At 50.0% G+C, this 18,363-nt stretch overlaps 1 protein-coding gene across 1 annotated transcript; it reads left to right on the top strand.

Annotated features, from left to right (window-relative positions):
- Positions 1-827: 827 nt before the first annotated feature.
- On the top strand, positions 828-17,748 carry PEF1 (penta-EF-hand domain containing 1). Its single transcript, XM_007170584.2, is given in 6 exon segments — positions 828-851; positions 9,482-9,508; positions 9,510-9,801; positions 14,224-14,379; positions 14,859-15,002; positions 16,718-17,748. Coding segments are annotated over 6 exon segments (873 nt in total). The 3' UTR covers positions 16,948-17,748.
- Positions 17,749-18,363: the final 615 nt, after the last annotated feature.

The following is an 18,363-nucleotide window of genomic DNA, read 5'->3' as shown; positions in this document are numbered from 1 at the left end:
AGCATGCAAACAAATGGAGAGCCTGAACCACGAACAGGCAAGTACATGACTATGAGGTCACTTAGTAACCAGGATTTTACTTACTTTGGCACCAGTCCTCAAGACTTCCCTGATGAGAACTGGGACATTCACTGACCCCCGTTCTCGGCTACACTCTGCCCCTAACCCATAGTGAACTAGGGCAAGTCACTGCTTCTCTGGACCTCAGTTTCCCCATTTATGAAAGAAGGGGCCCTAGATGATCTAATTTCCTTCCCATTCTGATGGTTTGGAATTTTCCTGTCCAAACACCATAGATCCCACTCCAAAGCTACTAACTGACACGTGGTGCCTTGACATTAGAACGCAGTAGCTTCTTGTCCTTGCCTCTAGCCTTCCCCGGAGGCCTCCGTCTGTTCCCCGTTGTCACGGTAACCGCCTGGGCCTTCCTCAGGTGGAAACTTGGAGTGACGACAGCAACTACGCCACTATCATGCGTCCCATTTGCCAGGTTAAAACATGGCCACCGCTGCAACACCCCACCCAAGCTTCTCCCTAAATACACGGGCCCGACCAGTCCTGGAGCCTACTCTAGGGCAGGAAAAAGAGGAACAGGTGCGCCAGTACAGCGAAGAAGATTTCTGGGAACGTCTCCGGATCCTTAGCTTCTCTGGCGTCTCTGGGAGGCACCAGATCGCCGCCCTATAGCGTCACTTCCGTTGACCCATGCGCCCAGGATTGATAGTTGCGGACATCCAATCAGAATAGGGCCCGCCCCCACGCCCAGGAGGAGGCGGGTTTGAGGCGGAAAGTCCCGCCCCACGGCGACGTGAGACGTCAGAGTCGCCATGGCCAGCTACCCGTACGGGCAGGTGAGTGTGTGAGGGGCGGGCGAATCCAAGTGGGTGCCTCGCCAAGTCCAGGCCCGGGATCCCCTGCTTCTCTTTCTCCCCGCCTCCTCCGCGCCTTTCCCATGCTGAGGTTGGCTTCAACGAGGTTTCGCGCAGGAGAGAAGGGAAAAGGGATGGTCGGTCGCGCCTGGCTCACGTCACGCAGGACTGCACGTCTGGGAGGTCGTGTCGCGCCCCCTTTGACGTCGCGCACGGGAAGATTTGGGGTTCTTGGACCCCACAGAGTCAGGCTGGGCTTGGCCTGGGCCCCATAGCTTCTCAGGATCCCGCTGGGACCCCAAGCGGGGTCATCAACGCCAACAGAACGTTTAGAGCTCTGGTTCTGTCGGTATCTTTTGGGGAGTCGATAAAAATACACCCTTGATGTACTGCATCTGAATAATCAGGAGAACCTGTGGTTTTAGCAGGCTGCACAAACGAGCTTGTTCGACTACTGACTGAGTCCAACACTTCCATTTCACACATAGGAAAAGTGAAACCCAAGGAGACATGGAATTTATTTGAAGTCACCAGGCAGTTAGGCAGCAGAACCCGGAGCTGTCAGCAAATGCCCTTTCCCCACTTGCCAGCCCATCTTGATCCAGGCAAGAACACCACAGCAAGGTGATTCTGTGGCCAGAATCCGTTGTTGGATAACAAGAGCGTTAGAGTAGTGAAGTGCAGTCTGGAGTCAGAGGAAGGTTCACACCTTGGCTCCATCACTTAAATAGTTTTGAGCCATTGAGCCCTTTCTGAGCTGAAGTTTCCTCCTCTGTAAAATAGGGCCAAATAATAGGATCTACTTCATAGAGCTGTTATGAAGAGTAATGAAGTGATGCTTGTAAAGCATTTGGTACTACGAAGAGTGTGACAGGTGTTACCTTTTAGTATTTTGCTTTTTACTAGATTCCTTGAAGGCCAGTGCTGGAAGGGCCCTCAGAAGAGTCCCTTCATTTTAGCTCAGAGAGGGCTCCTGAGTTGCCCGAGATCACACTAACTTAGGAGATAAAACCCATGCAGGAAAAATTGGAAAACAAGGTCACATGGGATATTGCTAAGCGCTGGGCTGAGTGTAATCACATATCAGAAGATGTGGCAAGAGCCCTTGTAGGGAGTGCAGCCCTGTACAGTTTTTGCACACAGTATTTGGACATCCGTTATCTCAATCATGAAGGCTCTGTAAACAGGCTAGCAGGGATTATTCCCCCAATTTATAGCTGAGGAATGAGCCCGAAGAGGTTAAGTGGCTTGCCCAAGGTCACACATAGCAAGTGAGGGAGTTCCCGTGCTAGAACTTAGAGTTTCTGTCATTGCATACTTAGCAGAGGTAGGAAGGAGAGAGGCCAGCCTGGGCTGGGGTTAGGAGGAAGTATAACCTAGCAGTGTTTCCCAAGCTCAGTTGCATTTGCTGAGGCTTGTGAAATGTTAATAAGTATTGCTAATAAAGAAGTATTCTGTGGTTAAATAAGTTTGGGAAATACTCTGTTAAATACAGCTTAACGAGTTTTGTTAACCTGTTAACCACAGGCCATCTCAGAATTCTTAATTTGTTAATAGACATTGTAAATTTGCCAGAGAGGGATAGAATATGAAGTGTTTCTTAAACTTACTTAACTATGGAACCCCCACCCCACCCCACCCCCTTTTAAGTCTGGTCATATGTTGGTGACACTGGTATTCTTTAGGAACACAGTTTGGGAAAACATTGCCATAGTACTTTGTTTCTCAGTGGATGGTCTACATCAGAATCACCTAGGAGCGTGTTAAAAAAGCACATTTTGGGGTTCCACCTCAGACCTATTCTGTACCCAGGAAAGGCCCAAGCATCTACATTTTAATAAGCTTTTGGAGACAATTTGTATGCATCCTAGAAGCAATGACATAGAAATTAAGAGCCTGAACTTCCAGGTTAGACAGAACTGGGCTAGAATCCTAATTCTACTATTTAATAGTTATACACCCTTGGACGCATCATCTAAGGGCTCTGAGCCTCCGTTTCTTCACTTGTAAAGAGGGAGGAATAGTACTTCATAGGGCTGAAAAGAGGATGAAATATGATAAAGCCTGTAGGGAGCTTGGCGCATTGCTGATACCTAGTGTGTGCCAGAGCGTGGTGGCATAGCTCTTGCTGCTGGGATCACTGTTATCATGCCGTGCTGCCTGGGCTTATGCTCAGTGAAATATTGAAAAGGAGCGCAGAGAGGACTGTGTCTCGAGTAGAGGAAGAAATGCTTTTCTCCCATCATACCTTCTTCGTTCCTCCTATCCAGCTCCTGGTTCACAGTGTTCCAAGAAAGGAAGTGGGTTGTCTGAAAACATCCAAAGGCTTAGTCAGTGCTGCCTCCCCTCCACCCAGTACATAGCCCTGGAGGATTCCAGCCTCTTGTTAGGAGTCAAAACTATAATTTTCTGCGCGTCCTGCCCCAGGGTCCTCAAGCATGGACTGGGTGTTGGAGGAGTAAAACTCAAGTACCCTTTGGTCCTGTGGGGGAGCCAGCCTGATGGATTTCAGTGCTTAAGAGCTTGGTCTCTGAGGCCAGAGAGATTTGGCTTCAAATCCTTGCTCTGCCATTTCCTTGCAGAAATTTCTGCAGAAGTCTGAGGCTCGGTTTCCCCCTTTTTAAAAATGGGGTCATAAGAGTACCTACCTCAAGGGTTACTGCAAAGATTAAATGAGATAATCCACATAAAGTGCTTGATATGGTGTTTTGGCATATAGTAAATATTCCAAGGGGAAGAGTGATACAGACACGTAAATTGTAGAATCTGTGCGATGAGTATTAAATGGGAGTAAGTGTCAGGCTAGCACAGGAGGGACACCTAACTTAGTTTTGAGGGAAGGAAGTCTTCTTAAAGGAGGTGACATTTAAGCCAAAAACCGAATCTCCAGTAGGAGTTAGCTGGGTGAAGAAAGGCATGGTATTCCAGTGGAGGGAATAGTAGTCACAAAGGCCAGGAAGCAAGTAAGAGAGCACAGTATTTTGGAAGAATTTAAGGAGATCAGTCTAGTTGTAGTGAAGAGGAGGGGGGAAAAGAGTAACAAATAAGACCAGAAAGGTAAGCAAGGACCAGATCCTAAAGGGCATTATGTGCCTTTTTGAGGAGTGTGGACTTCATCCTGAGAGTTGTCGGGGAGCTCCTGAAGAGTTTTCTCCCATTCGTGCTTTGAGCGGTGACCGTGGGGCACTGTCAGGGGGGTTGAAGCAGGAGAGACAAGGCAGGGAGACCAGTTTCAAAGCTGTTGAAGTAATCTAGGTGAGAGAACAGTGACCTGGTGAACATGGAGCTGGGAGGTAGAAGTGAGAAAACTTGGTGCCTAATTGAGGTGACGGAGGAAAGGAAAGAGGAGGTGTCCAGGAGGGCATCAGGGTTTCCCTTCACTGCAGTGGGAACACAGAGGGAGGAATAGATTTGGACGGAAGGTCCAGGAGGTTGTTGGATATGAGGTCTGCAGCTCATGAGAGATGAAGCTGGAGAGAAAGATTTTGGAGTGCCAGCAGAGGTGGTAATTGAAGTCTTGGGACAGTTCTTGGCTCGCTGTTTATTGGCTGCAGATTTCTGGCCTTTAAATATTTTAGGAGGTTCTGCTGGTGAATGCCCAAACCACTCCTTCTGTAGTCTTGTGATTGTTTAACCCCTTAGAATGGGCTCTGACCTCCTCCAGCGGGCTGTGGAGTAGCTCCAGAGCACAGGCTTGTGTTTGCAACACAGCCGTGTGTTTGAAACACAGGCTTGTGTTTCCCCTCAGCACTCAGCATGGACCAAACTTTGACACCTCTGGGCTTCACAAGGGTCTTGGGGTAGAAGAATGAGCCCTCAGAGCCAAAAGAATATGTAGGACTTTCTGAGTGGGTTATTTGGGAGGGGGTGAACTCCCCACCACTTGCAGGAATGTAAACACAGATTCCAGATGGTGCTACAGAGATTCCATCATCGACTGAGAGGTTGGACTGGGAGGTCTTTGGGGTCTCTTACAATACTGTGGCTCTCGAATTGGGTCTAGGTGCAGGGGTGAAAACAGAATAAGATTCTTCTGAGTCTCCCTGGTTTCTGGGCTTGAAGCCTCTGAAAGATTACCTAATCCAACACTTTCCCCTTCAACCCCTCCCACTGTAGAAATCCATCATATCTGACACATATATTTAGGACAGTCTCTGGCACTGGCACGTGGTAGACACTCACTCATTTGTTGTGAACACCCAGAAGAGGGTAGAGTGGTGGAGTCATGCAGACCCTGTTTTGAAGCTTACCAGTTCTAGCTGCGTCATCACAGGCACATGATTAAACTCTGCACCTTAATTTTCTCATCTGTAAAATGGGGATCATAGCACTTACCTCATAGGACTGAGGATCAGTGAGAGCCTTAATAAAATGTTAATTGCCCTTTCCCCCCACCCAAATTTATCAAATGTAGTTTATTTGCAATCAGTAAAGACCTAGGGTTAGTTTTCTGTAATGTTTTGGAAACCATGGTTGCTGAACTCTTCCTGTCTTTTTTTTTTTGGACAGTCTTGTGTTTATCAGCATGAAATCCTCTTGGAAAAACTCTTCAAAGGGTTGGCAAATGGCATGGAGTAGAATAAAAGAACATGGAATCAGGGACTCTGGTTTTCATTTCTGGTTCAGACATTTACTAACAACTCAGTGGCCCTGGGAACCCTCTTCCCCAGCCTGGAATCTCGTGGTTTTACTTTCTTCGTCCTCTGGTGCAAGCTAGAAACCTGAGTCATTCTAAACACTTCCCTTTCCTCACTGCCCCCTCCATAGCTTCTCTAACCTAATTAGTTGCCAAGTCATGTCTAGTCTATCTCTGAAATAGCTTCAGAATCCATCCCGTTCTCTCTGAGTCTGCTGTCTGGTTCAAGCCCTGCCTGTCCAGCACCTGGGCTGCCGCCTCCCCCGCTAGTTCGTCCTCCACACCCGCCGCTGCTTAGTTCTTTAAACAAGGCCCGATCACGTTTCTTCCCTGTTGGAAACCCTTCTGTAGCGCTCTGTTTCCTCCGGCATAAAGCTCCAAATCTTTTGAGTGGTATTCATTTGTTCACATTTTTATGGCGGCTTGCCGGTGCCAGACTCTGTGCTGGACCCTGGGCTACCGTGATGAATGAGGCCACTGTCTGCCCCTGGGGAGCTCACTGTTGTGTGACAGAGAGAAACTGCTCTAAGGTGCACCAGCTAACTGAAATGCAGCAGGGCAGGCGATTAGACAAGGAGCATGTAAAGAGCTTGCCTTTCTGAGTTCACTCTGCGTTCTTGCCCCTGCCACCTGCTTTTTAGCCCACTCCCTGACTACTCCATGCTCGCTCATAGGTCTGTGCGTTTGTCTTTCTTCTTCCGTCTGGAATGTCCTTTGCTGCCTTCCTTTTGGAGAATGCCTGTGCATCCTTCAGTGCCAGTTCCAGTATTACTCCTGCCTCTTCCAGGAAGCCTTCCTTGACCCACTGCCTACATGTGTTCATTTGATTGCTCATTTATCATTTGACAAACAGAACCAATTCCCCTGCCCATGCCTTCTTAATAGCATTTAAGTAGATTTTTCTGATGACACTGATCAGATTGTATCATAATTATCTGGAGCTCCTCAAGGCCAGGCCCTGTTTAGTTTCGTGCCCCGCGGCCTAGCACAGAGCCTAACACAACATTGTTGCTCTGTAAATGCTTGCTGAATGAATGAAGTCTTTTAACAGTTGTGCATCTCAGTTTCTTCATCTGAAAATAGGCCTACTAATACCTTCCTTTTTTCTGTTAGAGGATTGTTGGCAGAATTTTACCAGTAGCATTTGTGTGTATGTGAAAGTGCTTTGTAAACTACACGTAAGGGCTTTAATGCAGGGCAGAAAGGAAGGGGTTTAGTTGCGGCCAGGCTGCACCAGACCCCTGGATTGTGATAGGACCAAGGTCAGAAGACCGGCCGGCAGCACTAGCTTGGTTGTCGTGGGGTCGTTTCCTGGGAGAAGGGCTGTGCCTCAGGTGTCCTAAGCCAGGAACAGTTGATGGGTTTGCTCACACGACTTCTTGTGGAGCAGCAACTTCCTGGCTTGGTGTCCAGCCTGTTCTTTGGGTGTGCCCAGACTCTGCGGAGTCCCCATCCCCTTTTCTACCCTACACTGGAATCCTGTGCCCTGTTGCTTAAGGAAAGAGCACCGTGGCAGGAGGTGGTGGGAGTCAATGGACTGGGGTGTGGACGGGGAGTGATCTGCCTCTGCCTTAAGCTCACAGCGTTTCTTAAGCCAGTCTCTTTCCCTCACCTGGCCTTAATTTCCCGTTTGTAAACTGAAGGGGTTAGGTTGAAGAGGTCTTCTGGGCACCTCTCCCATCACACCTCTCCAGCTCCCTTGGGAATCTTTATTATTCTTTAAGTCCTAACCCAAATGCTGCTTTCTTCTGGAAACCCTCCCCGATTTCACTCTCCTTTGTGGTCCCATGGCACATGGCTTATGTGTCCATTTTAAACACCTGTTTCCTTATGCTGTTTTGTTAAATGTTACAGAGTGTGTTTCAGTGCCTCTCCTATTAACTGAGCTCCTTCGAACATTTCACTCTCCTTTATACACACCCCCCGCCCCAAGAGTTTACCTGGCCTAGGGCTTTGCTGATAGTAATGATAATAATTAATATAACAGTAGAGCTATGATTTATGCCAGACGCTGTTGTAAGAACTGTTTCTTGTATTAATGGTTTTCAGAGTGCCTTTTGAATCACTGGTGGGGGTTCTGCAGGGCTCACTCACAGCCTAGCAAGGGAGAGGCCTACGTGGTCAGGGCTCTGGGACCCCCACCTCCAACCAGAGCAACTTTCTCTTGTCAGTTTTTAAATATTTTTATTCATCAAAAGGTTCTTTAGGGAATTCCCTGGTGGTCCAGTGGTTAGGATTCGGTGCTTTCACTGCCGTAGCCCGGGTTCAGTCCCTGGTTGGGGAACTAACATCCTGCAAGCCGCGTGGCCAAAAAAAAAAGGGTGGGGTGGGGTGGGGTTCTTTAGCTAAAAATTTAACTAACAAAATTCTGCTGTATACATTTCTTGTAATCTGCAGAACAATTCAATGAGGAAGGGATTATTATATTTAACTTGTGAGGAAACAGGCTTAGAGAGATTAAGCCACTGACCCATGGTCATGAGCTCAGCTGATGAGAGCAGAGTTTCGAATTGAGATTTGCCTGTGACTTCATTATCTGTGAAGGAGTCTTGCTACGAGCTGTGGCAGCTTCCAGGGCAGAAGAGTGTCCACGACGCTGAGTGGGGAAGGTGGAAGGGCATGCTTCCTGCCCTCCCTCAAGAAGCCTCTCCTCCCCGAGCAAGCAGACTCTCTTGAGATGAAGTGTGACTTTGGCCTTAGCCTTGAGGGTAACTGTCCTGGAAGCTATCAAACGCAATTAAAAGAGAAAATCCAGGCTTGTACTGGCTAGGCCACTGGTGTGCCTTACAGGTTGATCTAAAACGTGTCCAGGTGGTACCATCCTCACGATGCTCGGAGCCAGGCGCAGTTGCTCTTTATGCCCTTGAGCTCAGCCTGACTGCAGATGTGTTGAGGCTGTGCTCCACTAGGCCATTTAGGGAGATGGAGCCGAACACTCTGAGCGTCAGGGATCCCTGGCTAGTGGCGTGGGGACAGGGACAAGAGAGGGAGGAGTGCTCCCATGTATGCTCTACTGTTTACATGGCCTGGGCTTAGCAGCCAGGAGACCTGGACTCTGGCCCCAGCCCCTCCACACGGTTGTTGTGTGATTTTTCTGGACTTGAGTTTCCTCCTCCATAGAAGAGTGCTACTATTAATAGTTACTGCGTATTGAGTGCTTACTTTGTGCTAGGGCCTGTGTCAGAGCCCTTCACGTGACCGACCTCATTTCATTCACATACTAACCTGGAGGTAGGCAGGCACTCTTAGAGCCAAGGATATTGAGGCTTAGAGAGGGTAAGTCATTAGACCAGTTAGTAAGTGGCAGACCGCAAGCTTGAACTGGTCTTTTTCTCTCTTAACCATGGGCCTATATTGCCTTAGGAATAGGGTCTTGCCTACCTGTCTCACAGAGCCATGAATGAGGCTGGGGAAATGGTTTTGCATCATGAGCTAGAGTAGGGTAAGGAAGACATGCTGTGGATGAATCCATGCTATAGATACATCATTTGTGACTGAAGAGGGTCAGGGGCATGGGCTGGAGATCACATTTGCACTGTGAATTCTGCGGATAGAGATGGGGGTACCACAGGGTGTGGATTTGGAATTCAGTTTGATTAATTTGCCCGCTCATTCATACAATAAATATTTATTGAGCATCTGTTCTGCACTGGGGTCTGGGATAAAGGGATAAAGTGGCAAACCAGACATGATCCCAGCCCTTGTGGAGCCCCTTGGTGTGCAGGGAAGGGCAGCCAGGAGGGCAGGTATCCAGCCCTACCTCTGCAGGTCAGTGGCAGTGTGACCTTGGGTAAGTTGTATCTCCTCCAGAAGCCTCAGGTTCCCCATCTGAGCAATGGGGTCATGATTCCAGTCCAGTTCAGCCCATAGGATCAGTTGAAAGAAAGGCAGTGGCAGTGCCTTATAACTGTAAAGTGCCATACTGTGGCTAGTTCCTGGCCCTGTCATTCTGACTGATATCTTGCTCTTCTTGCAGGGCTGCCCAGGAGCTGGAGGACAAGCACCCGGGAGCCCCTCCGGGTAGCTACTACCCCGGACTCCCCCATGCTGGAGGGCAATATGCTAGCGGGGTAACCCCTGGTGGCGGATATGGAGGAAGTCCTGCCCCTGGAGGGCCTTATGGACCACCAGCTGGTGGAGGGCCCTATGCACACCCCAACCCTGGGGGGCTCCCTTCTGGAACTCCGGGAGGACCATATGGTGGCGCGGCCCCAGGGGGCCCCTATGGACCACCACCTCCAAATTCCTATGGTGCCCAGCATCCCGGGCCTTATGGACAGGGAACACCTCCTCCAGGTAAGTAGGGATCTTGGACTCCAGGTGCCTCTGACCTTGTTCTGAGTTATCCAGGGCCCTTCCTTGCCCTCCTTGTGGATGTGCAGGCAGCCGGGTCTCCGGCACCTTAGCATCTTGTCTCTAGCTTAGCTTGCATTAGCAGAATGAGAAGTCTGTTAATTAGCTTTGCTGTGGTAACAACAACTCCTAAGTCTCTGGCTCACAATGGCAAATGTTTATTTCTGTTCCTTGCTCACACTTATTTACTCTTGGTTACATGTCGGCAGCTGCAGGCTTGGCTGCTGAGGTTCTGCTCCACGTGTCTTTTCTTTCCAGGATCCAGGCTGGAGGAGCAGTCCCTATTTGGGATATACTGTTTTTGTGGCAGACAAAAAGAGCAGGAGAGCTAGCAGGAACACACGATGCCTCCTAAAGCTTCTGTTTTGAAGTACTTTATATCTCTTCCACTCACGTTTATTGGCCAAACCACATCCTCTGCTCAAGCCTGACGTCAATAGGATGGGAATGGATACTCCTCTCACTGGAGGGGCTCTGCAGGCCACCAGGCAGTGGAGAGGATGTACCATGCTCTTGCAGGGAAGCAGGGGAGGGAGTAGATTAGCAAATGATTGGAGATAATACTATAGTCTACTGTGGGGAGAAACCCCATTTCTGTGTAAGAGAGACTGACTACTGTATGTAGAAAGGTAAGATAGCATAGTTGTTGAAAGCTTGGGCTTTTGAGATCAGATCACTTACTGACCTGACCAAATTACTTCATCTCTTTAAGCCTCAGTGTCCACATCTGTAAAATGTGTAAATGTCACTACCTCACAAGATTGTTAATAAAAATTAAATGAGAAGTTGCAGGTAAACACTGGGCACAGTGTATGGCAAATGGGAGGGGCTTAGTAAACTGTTCTGTGAGAGGACTCGTTCTGGAGCATTCTCAGCAACGAGGTATTTGGCATTTAATGTGATAGCAGATGTGGCAAGGGCTGTACCACTGAAAGATGCCGAGGCAGTCAGGAGAGTGATGGGATGAGATAGGGGAAGGATAAAGAGCAGAGACAGTAAAGCTGAGGTACTGGACAAATGGGGGCTGGGGAGGGGGCTTGGCAACTCAGTGGAGGCAGAGAATCTTAGGTGGGGCTTCAAGCTCAGTGAACATTTCTGAATGATTTCAGACAGGGGGTTGGGGAAGGTGAGCTCCCAGACCCCTGTGTCCTCCCAAGCTCATTCAGTCAGCCTCTTCGCAATGCTTGTTCCCAGGAGACCACACCAGCAGCGAGGCAGCCTGGAACCACTCTGGTGCACCTGAAGGGCCTCCAGGGAATGGTACTGCTGGGAAGCTGCAGCATCTTAGCATACACACCCAGCAGGTGGCCGAGGGAGAGGCTCAGGCCTTGGGGGTTCTAACCACTGTGAGCCAGTGGCATTTATCTTGTCAGAGCCGGAGCTGCTGGCTGTTTGCTTTCAGCTCAGAAGCTTCCTGGTGGATTTCCTCCTCCTTTTAAAATTTTGTTTCCGAGCCTACGTGAGGTCACTGCAGGGAAAGAAACCCCTGGCTGTGAGGCTTATCCCTGCAGGGCCTGAGGCCGGAGATAATGGGGCTGCAGCGGAGAGGAGAAATGTGCTTCAGACTCTTAACTGCTCACCCTCTGCAGCTTCCTCTCCTCTCCAGTGCGGCCCGTGAGCCCCTGGAGCAGTGCTTCTTTTTTCTTTTTTTAAATATTTATTTATTTATTTATTTGGCTGCGCAGAGTCTTAGTCGCGGCACAGGGGATCTTCGTCGCAGCGTGCAGAATCTTTTTTTTCAGTTGTGGCATGCGTGCGGGATCTAGTTCCCTGACCAGGGATCGAACCCGGGCCCCCTGCATTGGGAGCGCGGAGTCTTAGCCACTGGACCACCAGGAAAGTCCCTGGAGCAGTGCTTCTTAAAGTATGATCCGTATATCACCTGCAGTGGAGTCACCTGGAGGCCCCACCTTAACCCCGCTGAATACAGGGTCTAAATATTGAACACCACGCTCTGCAAGAGAGGTTTGACCCTTAAAGGTGCCTCATTACCCACAGGGAAGATCCTAAGGGCACTCGACTCCCAACGGGCCTTTCCAGACCCTCTCTCTCCCATCAACCCCAGACCCCTTGGAGTACTCTGAACACACTCTGTGCCTTTGCCACATGCTTCTTCTTTTCCCCATCGTAACTCTTAATCATCCTTTCAGACCCAGTTTAAATAGGCCTTCCTCCGCAAAAATGTGACTGCACACATTCCAGGCCCTTTGTGAAAACTTTACTTTGCTGTTATCTCATTTAATCATCACAGCAACCCTGGGAAGTAGGTCCATTTTAGAAATGGGGGAATCAGTACTCAGAGAGTGAAACAATGCCTCTGAGCCACACAGGTTAGTAAGGATCTTTGCTCTCTTTGCTTCCAGAGCCTGAGCTGTCCTATGCTGACTGCGCAGACCACATGTTACAGAGACTCTCCTGCCTCTGGCTGTGACCTCCTCTCCCCCTGGCACAGCAGCTGTTTTAGGAAAGAGGGTGGGGCCTGTCTGGATTTCCCATCCGAGGAAGTCAGACTAGTCCCTCAGTCAGGCAAACCTTTATCCTTCTGGCCTTACTTTGGGGACTGGGCAGTGGTTTCTGTGCTGTCTCTGATACTGCCTTGTGTGAAGGAGCCCTCAGTCAACTCAGCAGGTTTACCAATACTGTGTAACTCTGGCTTTTTCCCAAGACAGTCTTCTGTGCTTCTCTGCTTTCACCTGCCACCTTCTCCCCTCACCCCCAGCCCACCTTGCATGTCTTTCCAAATGAATGATCCTTTCTTCTGACGTACACACAAAGCTCCCAGACACACAAAGCTGTTTGAACCATGACAGCAACACTAATAATCAGCAGTTATATAGTGCTTGGATGGTGCCAGGTGTTGATCTAAGGGTTTTCATGTATTAATTGTATCTTCATAATAATAACCTTATGGAGTAGATGCTATTGTGCTTATCATTTCACAGATAAGAAAACTGTAACACAGAGAACTTCAATAACTTAACCAAGGCCGCACATGGGAGAGCTGGGACTTGAACCAGGAGGCCAATTCTAGCATGAATTGAGCACCTCCCCTTTCTGTGTCCGGCTCTGTGCTAGCCCGTGGGGATTCAGAGATGAGTTAGGCTGGGATCTTGCCCACAAGTTGCTCCAAGTGTAACCTGGAAAGAGTAGGAAAAAACATGTACACAGTGGAGTGATCAGGGCCATAGAGAGGAGTACAAAGGAGAGAGGAAGGAGGCCTGTCCAGGGATGGAAGAAGAGGAAAGGCTTTATAGAAGGAGCAGCATTTTATTTGGGTTTTGAAGGGTGGGTGGGAAATGGATGCAAAGAGATGAGGGAGAAGAGGGTATGAGACAGGGAGAACTTGGTGAGGTGAGTAAAGGCTTCATAGGGAGCTGTGAAGGTCTGGGTAGGACCAAGTGTCTTACTGCATCTAGGCTGGAACAGGCAGAGGGGGACAGAGTAGGGATAGAGTGACAGGTATATGGGGGTAGACCACATTGTGGGGAAACTGGAATGCTGGACTTTATTTTGTAGACAGTGGGGAGCCTTTGAAGAGTTCTGAGTTGAGGTGGGGGGAAATTGGTGAGAACAGAGTGGAATTTTACAAAGATTACTCGGCAACAAGTGCTAAGTGGTGGAGAGTCGCTGTCGTGAGGATTTGGTTAGGATTTTGGGTTTGTTCCACAGCCAGGTGAGAGGTGTCTGAATCAGGGCAGGTGTAGTAGGAACAGGGAGGAGTTGATACCTGTGTATGGAACTGGCAGCTCTTTGGATGTGTGGGGTGAGGAGGTGTCAGAGATGTCCGCACGGAGGTTTGGAGATGGGGACAGGCATCGGAGGTGATGGGGAGGGAAGAGACATGGAGCTCTGTGGCCACCCACGTTCTGGTAGCTCCTGATAGAATATGCCAGCTCTCCTGGTGCCAGAGATGGACCAGACCTGGTTCCCACCCCAGAGAGCTCCCTGCTGCCTGACTCTCAAAATGCTTGTCTCTGGGCTGTGCGTGTTAGGTGCTCAGCAAGCATTTTTGGGGAAGAGATGATCCCCCTTTTCAGAGAATTCTTAATCTGCCGGACAAGTCCCTGTTCCTTAGAAACTTAAAAATCAAATAGAGAAGTGGCTGGAGCACTGTAGGAAAAACCTGAAGGATTTGTGGAGTAGAAATAAACCGCAGATACTCGTGAGTTTACACAGAAGGTCCTCTTCCATTAGAGTAAGGATGTTGTCTTGATGGAAGACAGGGAGTGGGTAGGCAGATTTGTGAGACTTTTGAGGTAGGGAAAACCTGTAGCTGGGGGGCACTGAGGCTGACCTTCCCAGCATTTCTGCGGATTGGTCTTGAGACCTGCGTCTGACTCCCCTGGTGGGCACCCGTTCCTGCAGGTGGCGCCCCTCCAGGTGTGGATCCCGAGGCTTACTCCTGGTTCCAGTCAGTGGACTCCGATCACAGTGGCTGTATCTCCATCAAGGAGCTGAAGCAGGCCCTGGTCAACTCCAACTGGTCCTCGTTCAACGACGAGACATGCCTCATGATGATAAGTGAGTCCTAGCCCTTCCTCACGGGCTCCGGCTGGGGTAGAGCCACCTCCTGTCTGACGGTAGGTGGGTGGGAGGCCATTCTGAGGAGAAATCTTTTGGCCAGGGAGGATTTCTGGCAGGAAACTGGGTTCAAGGTGAGATTCCTTAGAGAGCTCTTTTCCTTAGATCTTTTCTCAAGTTCTAGGCCTTGCTGAATCATAGGCCAGCTCAGTTTCTCAATCTGCAGAATGGGACTCCCTGTCCTGGTGGGAGATGGCAGGGAGGGCGTCAGCTGCCAAGCCTGCGGAGAAGATGCAGTTCTGGCAGGGGTGGAGGCTGGTATAGTACTTGATGAGGGTGCATCTTGGGTACTGGCATCTGGGCCTCAGGCCTGTGGTTCTGTGGAGCGTCCTACTCCAGCCTGGGGAGAAGGGCGCCTCAGTGGTATCTGAGGACCCTTGGCCCTTAGTCTTGAAGCCTTCTTTCCCTCCCCTCCCAAGACATGTTTGACAAGACCAAGTCAGGCCGCATTGATGTCTACGGTTTCTCAGCCCTGTGGAAGTTCATCCAGCAGTGGAAGAACCTCTTCCAGCAGTATGACCGGGACCGCTCGGGCTCCATTAGCTACACAGAGCTGCAGCAAGGTGAGGGCCTGGCAGGGACTCAGCGGACAGGCACAGCCGATTGTTTCTCTTTACTCCCTAAGACAGAGCAAGGGGTTCTCTCTAGCCTCTGGCTACCACGTGTCCAACTGCACTGCAAAACGCTGCCCTCAGCACAGGCCCTCTCCCCACCTCTTCTGTGACCTGGCTGGGCCGTGAGCCCAGTCCAGGGCAGGGAAATGATCAGGGCTGGACTCTCTGGCGATGGGATTCCTGGCAGCACCAGGTGAGACAGGCCCAGCTGGCAGGGAGCCTTGGGGATGGAAACTCAGCAGCCCAGGGCACTTTGAGACTGGGACATGTGGCTCGTGTGGCTCTTTCCTCTCTAGTTTCTAGCATGCAGAATGGAAAGAGCCCTGTAGAGGGGCTCAGAAAGGTGGCTTCTGTTGCTAGCCCTGCTAGAAGGCAATTTCATTCCCGGCTTTGGGACCCGGACCACTCTAAAAGTTGCAGTTGGCTAAGATGACGTGAGGCCACAGCTCCAGGTCTGGTTCCAATTCTGACTCCAGAGGATGGTTGGTTAGTGTGGGGATGAGAACTGGACAGGGAGCTTTGCCACCTGAGAGGGAGAAAGGGCTCCCCAGAGAACCCAGCCCCTCGCCCTGGCCGTGGATTTCAATCAGACTAAGGAGCCTGGGGGCGGGAGCGGGGGGAGGGGGAGCTCCCTGGTGGAAGGGAGAGGAGGTGACCTGTTCTGAGCACCTACTCTGTTGTCAGGTAATGGTCCGGTGATGGATATTTGTAAGGGTGATATTATCACAGGAAAGCTAATATTTATTGAATGCTTGCTATGGGCCAGGTACCGTAATAAGCTTTTTTCATATATTACATCATTCTTTCTCCCCATGTGATAGCTACTGTTTCTTATTCCCCATCCTTAGATGAAGGATCTCTTATTATTACCCTTTTACAGGTGAGAAAACTGAGGCTTAGTCTAGGTGACTTGCCCAAGGGCCACATAACAAAAGGGGAGCTGAGACTTTAGCCTGAGCTGGTAGATTATACAGAGAGGAAGAAGGAAGCATCCCAGGTGGAGGGACAGGAGGAGGAGCAGCATGGAGGCTGTGACCTTGGAGCTGCCCAGCAACCTCGCCTGGGGAGATGGTGATGATTTTATTACTTTTAGCAAATAACACTTACTGGGTGCTTATTATGTGCCAGGCACTACACCAAATCCTTTGCATGATCACCTCCTTTAATCCTTACTAGAACCTACAAGGTAAGTATTATCCCAATTTTAGAGATGATAAGACAGAGGATTAGCAAGGGTTAATAAGCAACTTGCAGAGGGGCTGCCTCGACTCCAGAGCAGGCCCTCATAGCCTCATGCTGAGCCGCCTCTGATGTGTGTCTGCTCGGGGCAGGGTGACCCGAGGGGGCTCAGGCTTCTGTCTGTTATAGAGATGAGTCAGAGATGGGCATGGACAGACTGGTGTCATTCTGGGACCCTGCGGGCCCCTAACTGAACAGACAACAGAGATTTTGAGAAAGAGGGATGGGGGCCTTCCAGCTCAGGGGAGCATCCAGAGCCCCTGTCGTGCTCCTGCCATTTTGGACAGCCCCTCGGGACATCTGTCCTGTTTCTGCTTTGGTGCCAGTCCCCTCGAAGTTCCTGAACTGCTGTACTCTGTGGAGCTGGTTGATGGCGGTGCTCACGGCAGGTTTTTGTGTCTGCTCTTTGTGCCCCTCCTCTCCAGCTCTGTCCCAGATGGGCTACAATCTGAGCCCCCAGTTCACCCAGCTCCTGGTCTCCCGCTACTGCCCACGCTCCGCCAGTCCTGCCATGCAGCTAGATCGCTTCATCCAGGTGTGCACCCAGCTGCAGGTGCTGACCGAGGCCTTCCGGGAGAAGGACACAGCTGTGCAGGGCAACATTCGGCTCAGCTTCGAGGACTTCGTCACCATGACAGCTTCTCGGTTGCTATGACCCGCCCATCTGTAAAGTGGGGAGTGCACCAAGGGGCTTTTCCTGGCTCCTAGGGTGGGAGAAGCATGTGGGCCTCTCTTCATTTCCTGCCCTTCCTAGAAAAAGAATTCTCCCTTGCCTGATTCAGCATTGTTCCCAAAGAGGGCTGGGGGTCTGCGTCATAGCCACCACGCAGTGGGGAGCTGGGCTGAGGCCACGCAGGTAGGGGCCTGACCTAGGAGAGGACTGGAAATTGAATGTCCTTTCACATCCCTGAGTATTTAAATGGCACAGCCTTGCGCCGGGTGCAAGAGACGCTGGTCATTGCGATGGGGTTAGTGTCCAGTCAGCTGACTCCAGCCTCTAGCTTTTCCTTCTGTGCCCTGACGCCAGTGGTAAGTGCTTATCAGCCTCTTACCATTAGCACCTGCGTCCCCTCACCCATGCTGTCTTGTCAGATGAACCCAGTTTCTCCAAAATGGAATCTGACCAGGGTGAGAGATTTGCCCATGCGACCAGTGGCTTGGATTCCACCCGCCACAAGTCCGTGTGTGTTGACTTCTAGCTGCCTGCTCAGGGAGCTTGGGCAGCCTGCTCTCTGGGCATCTTTGGCCAGGCTACCCCTCTGCAGCTTGGACCACTCGTACTTGCCTGACATCCTCTGCTTGGCTTCAGTCCCCAGGGGACAAGTTGCTACCTCCCACTGCCAATGCTTTTTTTTTGTTGTTTTTTGTGGTTTTTTTCACTTGGGGCCAAAAGTTTGGTGCAACTGTAAGCTTCAATACAAGAATAAAACTCTGGAGTTCCACATTTTCCACCACACCTTCCCAGTTACAGGTTCATATGCTTATCCATTCAGTCACTCATTTATTCTTTCATTCAACGAATATTTAAGTAAATAGTATATACCACGCCGTGCAGAAAGAAACAGCTCAGGAGGACATGCCTCCACAGGGCTACTCTCACTGGGGTGAAGTTAAGTGTAACTTAACTTCAGGTTAAGTCTCACCTTGCCAGGTTCAGTCCAAGAAGCTGACTGTGTGTTTTACAACAGTTTTAGGGCTGGCGTTCTGGGCTAGAAGCAGCCACCCCAGACTTTTCACAGCCTGGCCTTTTTATTATCTCAAACCCTAGTTTTAATCTTCCAGACAAACTGCATTCATGAAGTCATAACTTTCTCCCCATTTTTATTAAGCGCAGACATCTGTACTTGCCAGCTGGATCTTCAGATCAGCTTGATAATCAGTCTATACCAAATGTCTACAGTGATCTGACAAAATTTCAATCAGAAGCCAAGACACCAGACATTTTGGTTTGATTGGGGGACCTTATGATGGGTAATGGTGAGCTAATCCTTTCATTTTGGGGGATGAAGATAAGAAAACAGGCTCTCCTCCCTGCTTGGTTGGGGAAGCAGCTCAGTGAGGCCTGGCAGGT

This window comes from Balaenoptera acutorostrata, chromosome 1 (assembly GCF_949987535.1).
Source record: "Balaenoptera acutorostrata chromosome 1, mBalAcu1.1, whole genome shotgun sequence".
In the NCBI taxonomy this organism is placed as follows: domain Eukaryota; kingdom Metazoa; phylum Chordata; class Mammalia; order Artiodactyla; family Balaenopteridae; genus Balaenoptera; species Balaenoptera acutorostrata.
Note: the sequence above shows the minus strand (reverse complement) of the source record. Positions and strands in the feature narration are given on the sequence as shown.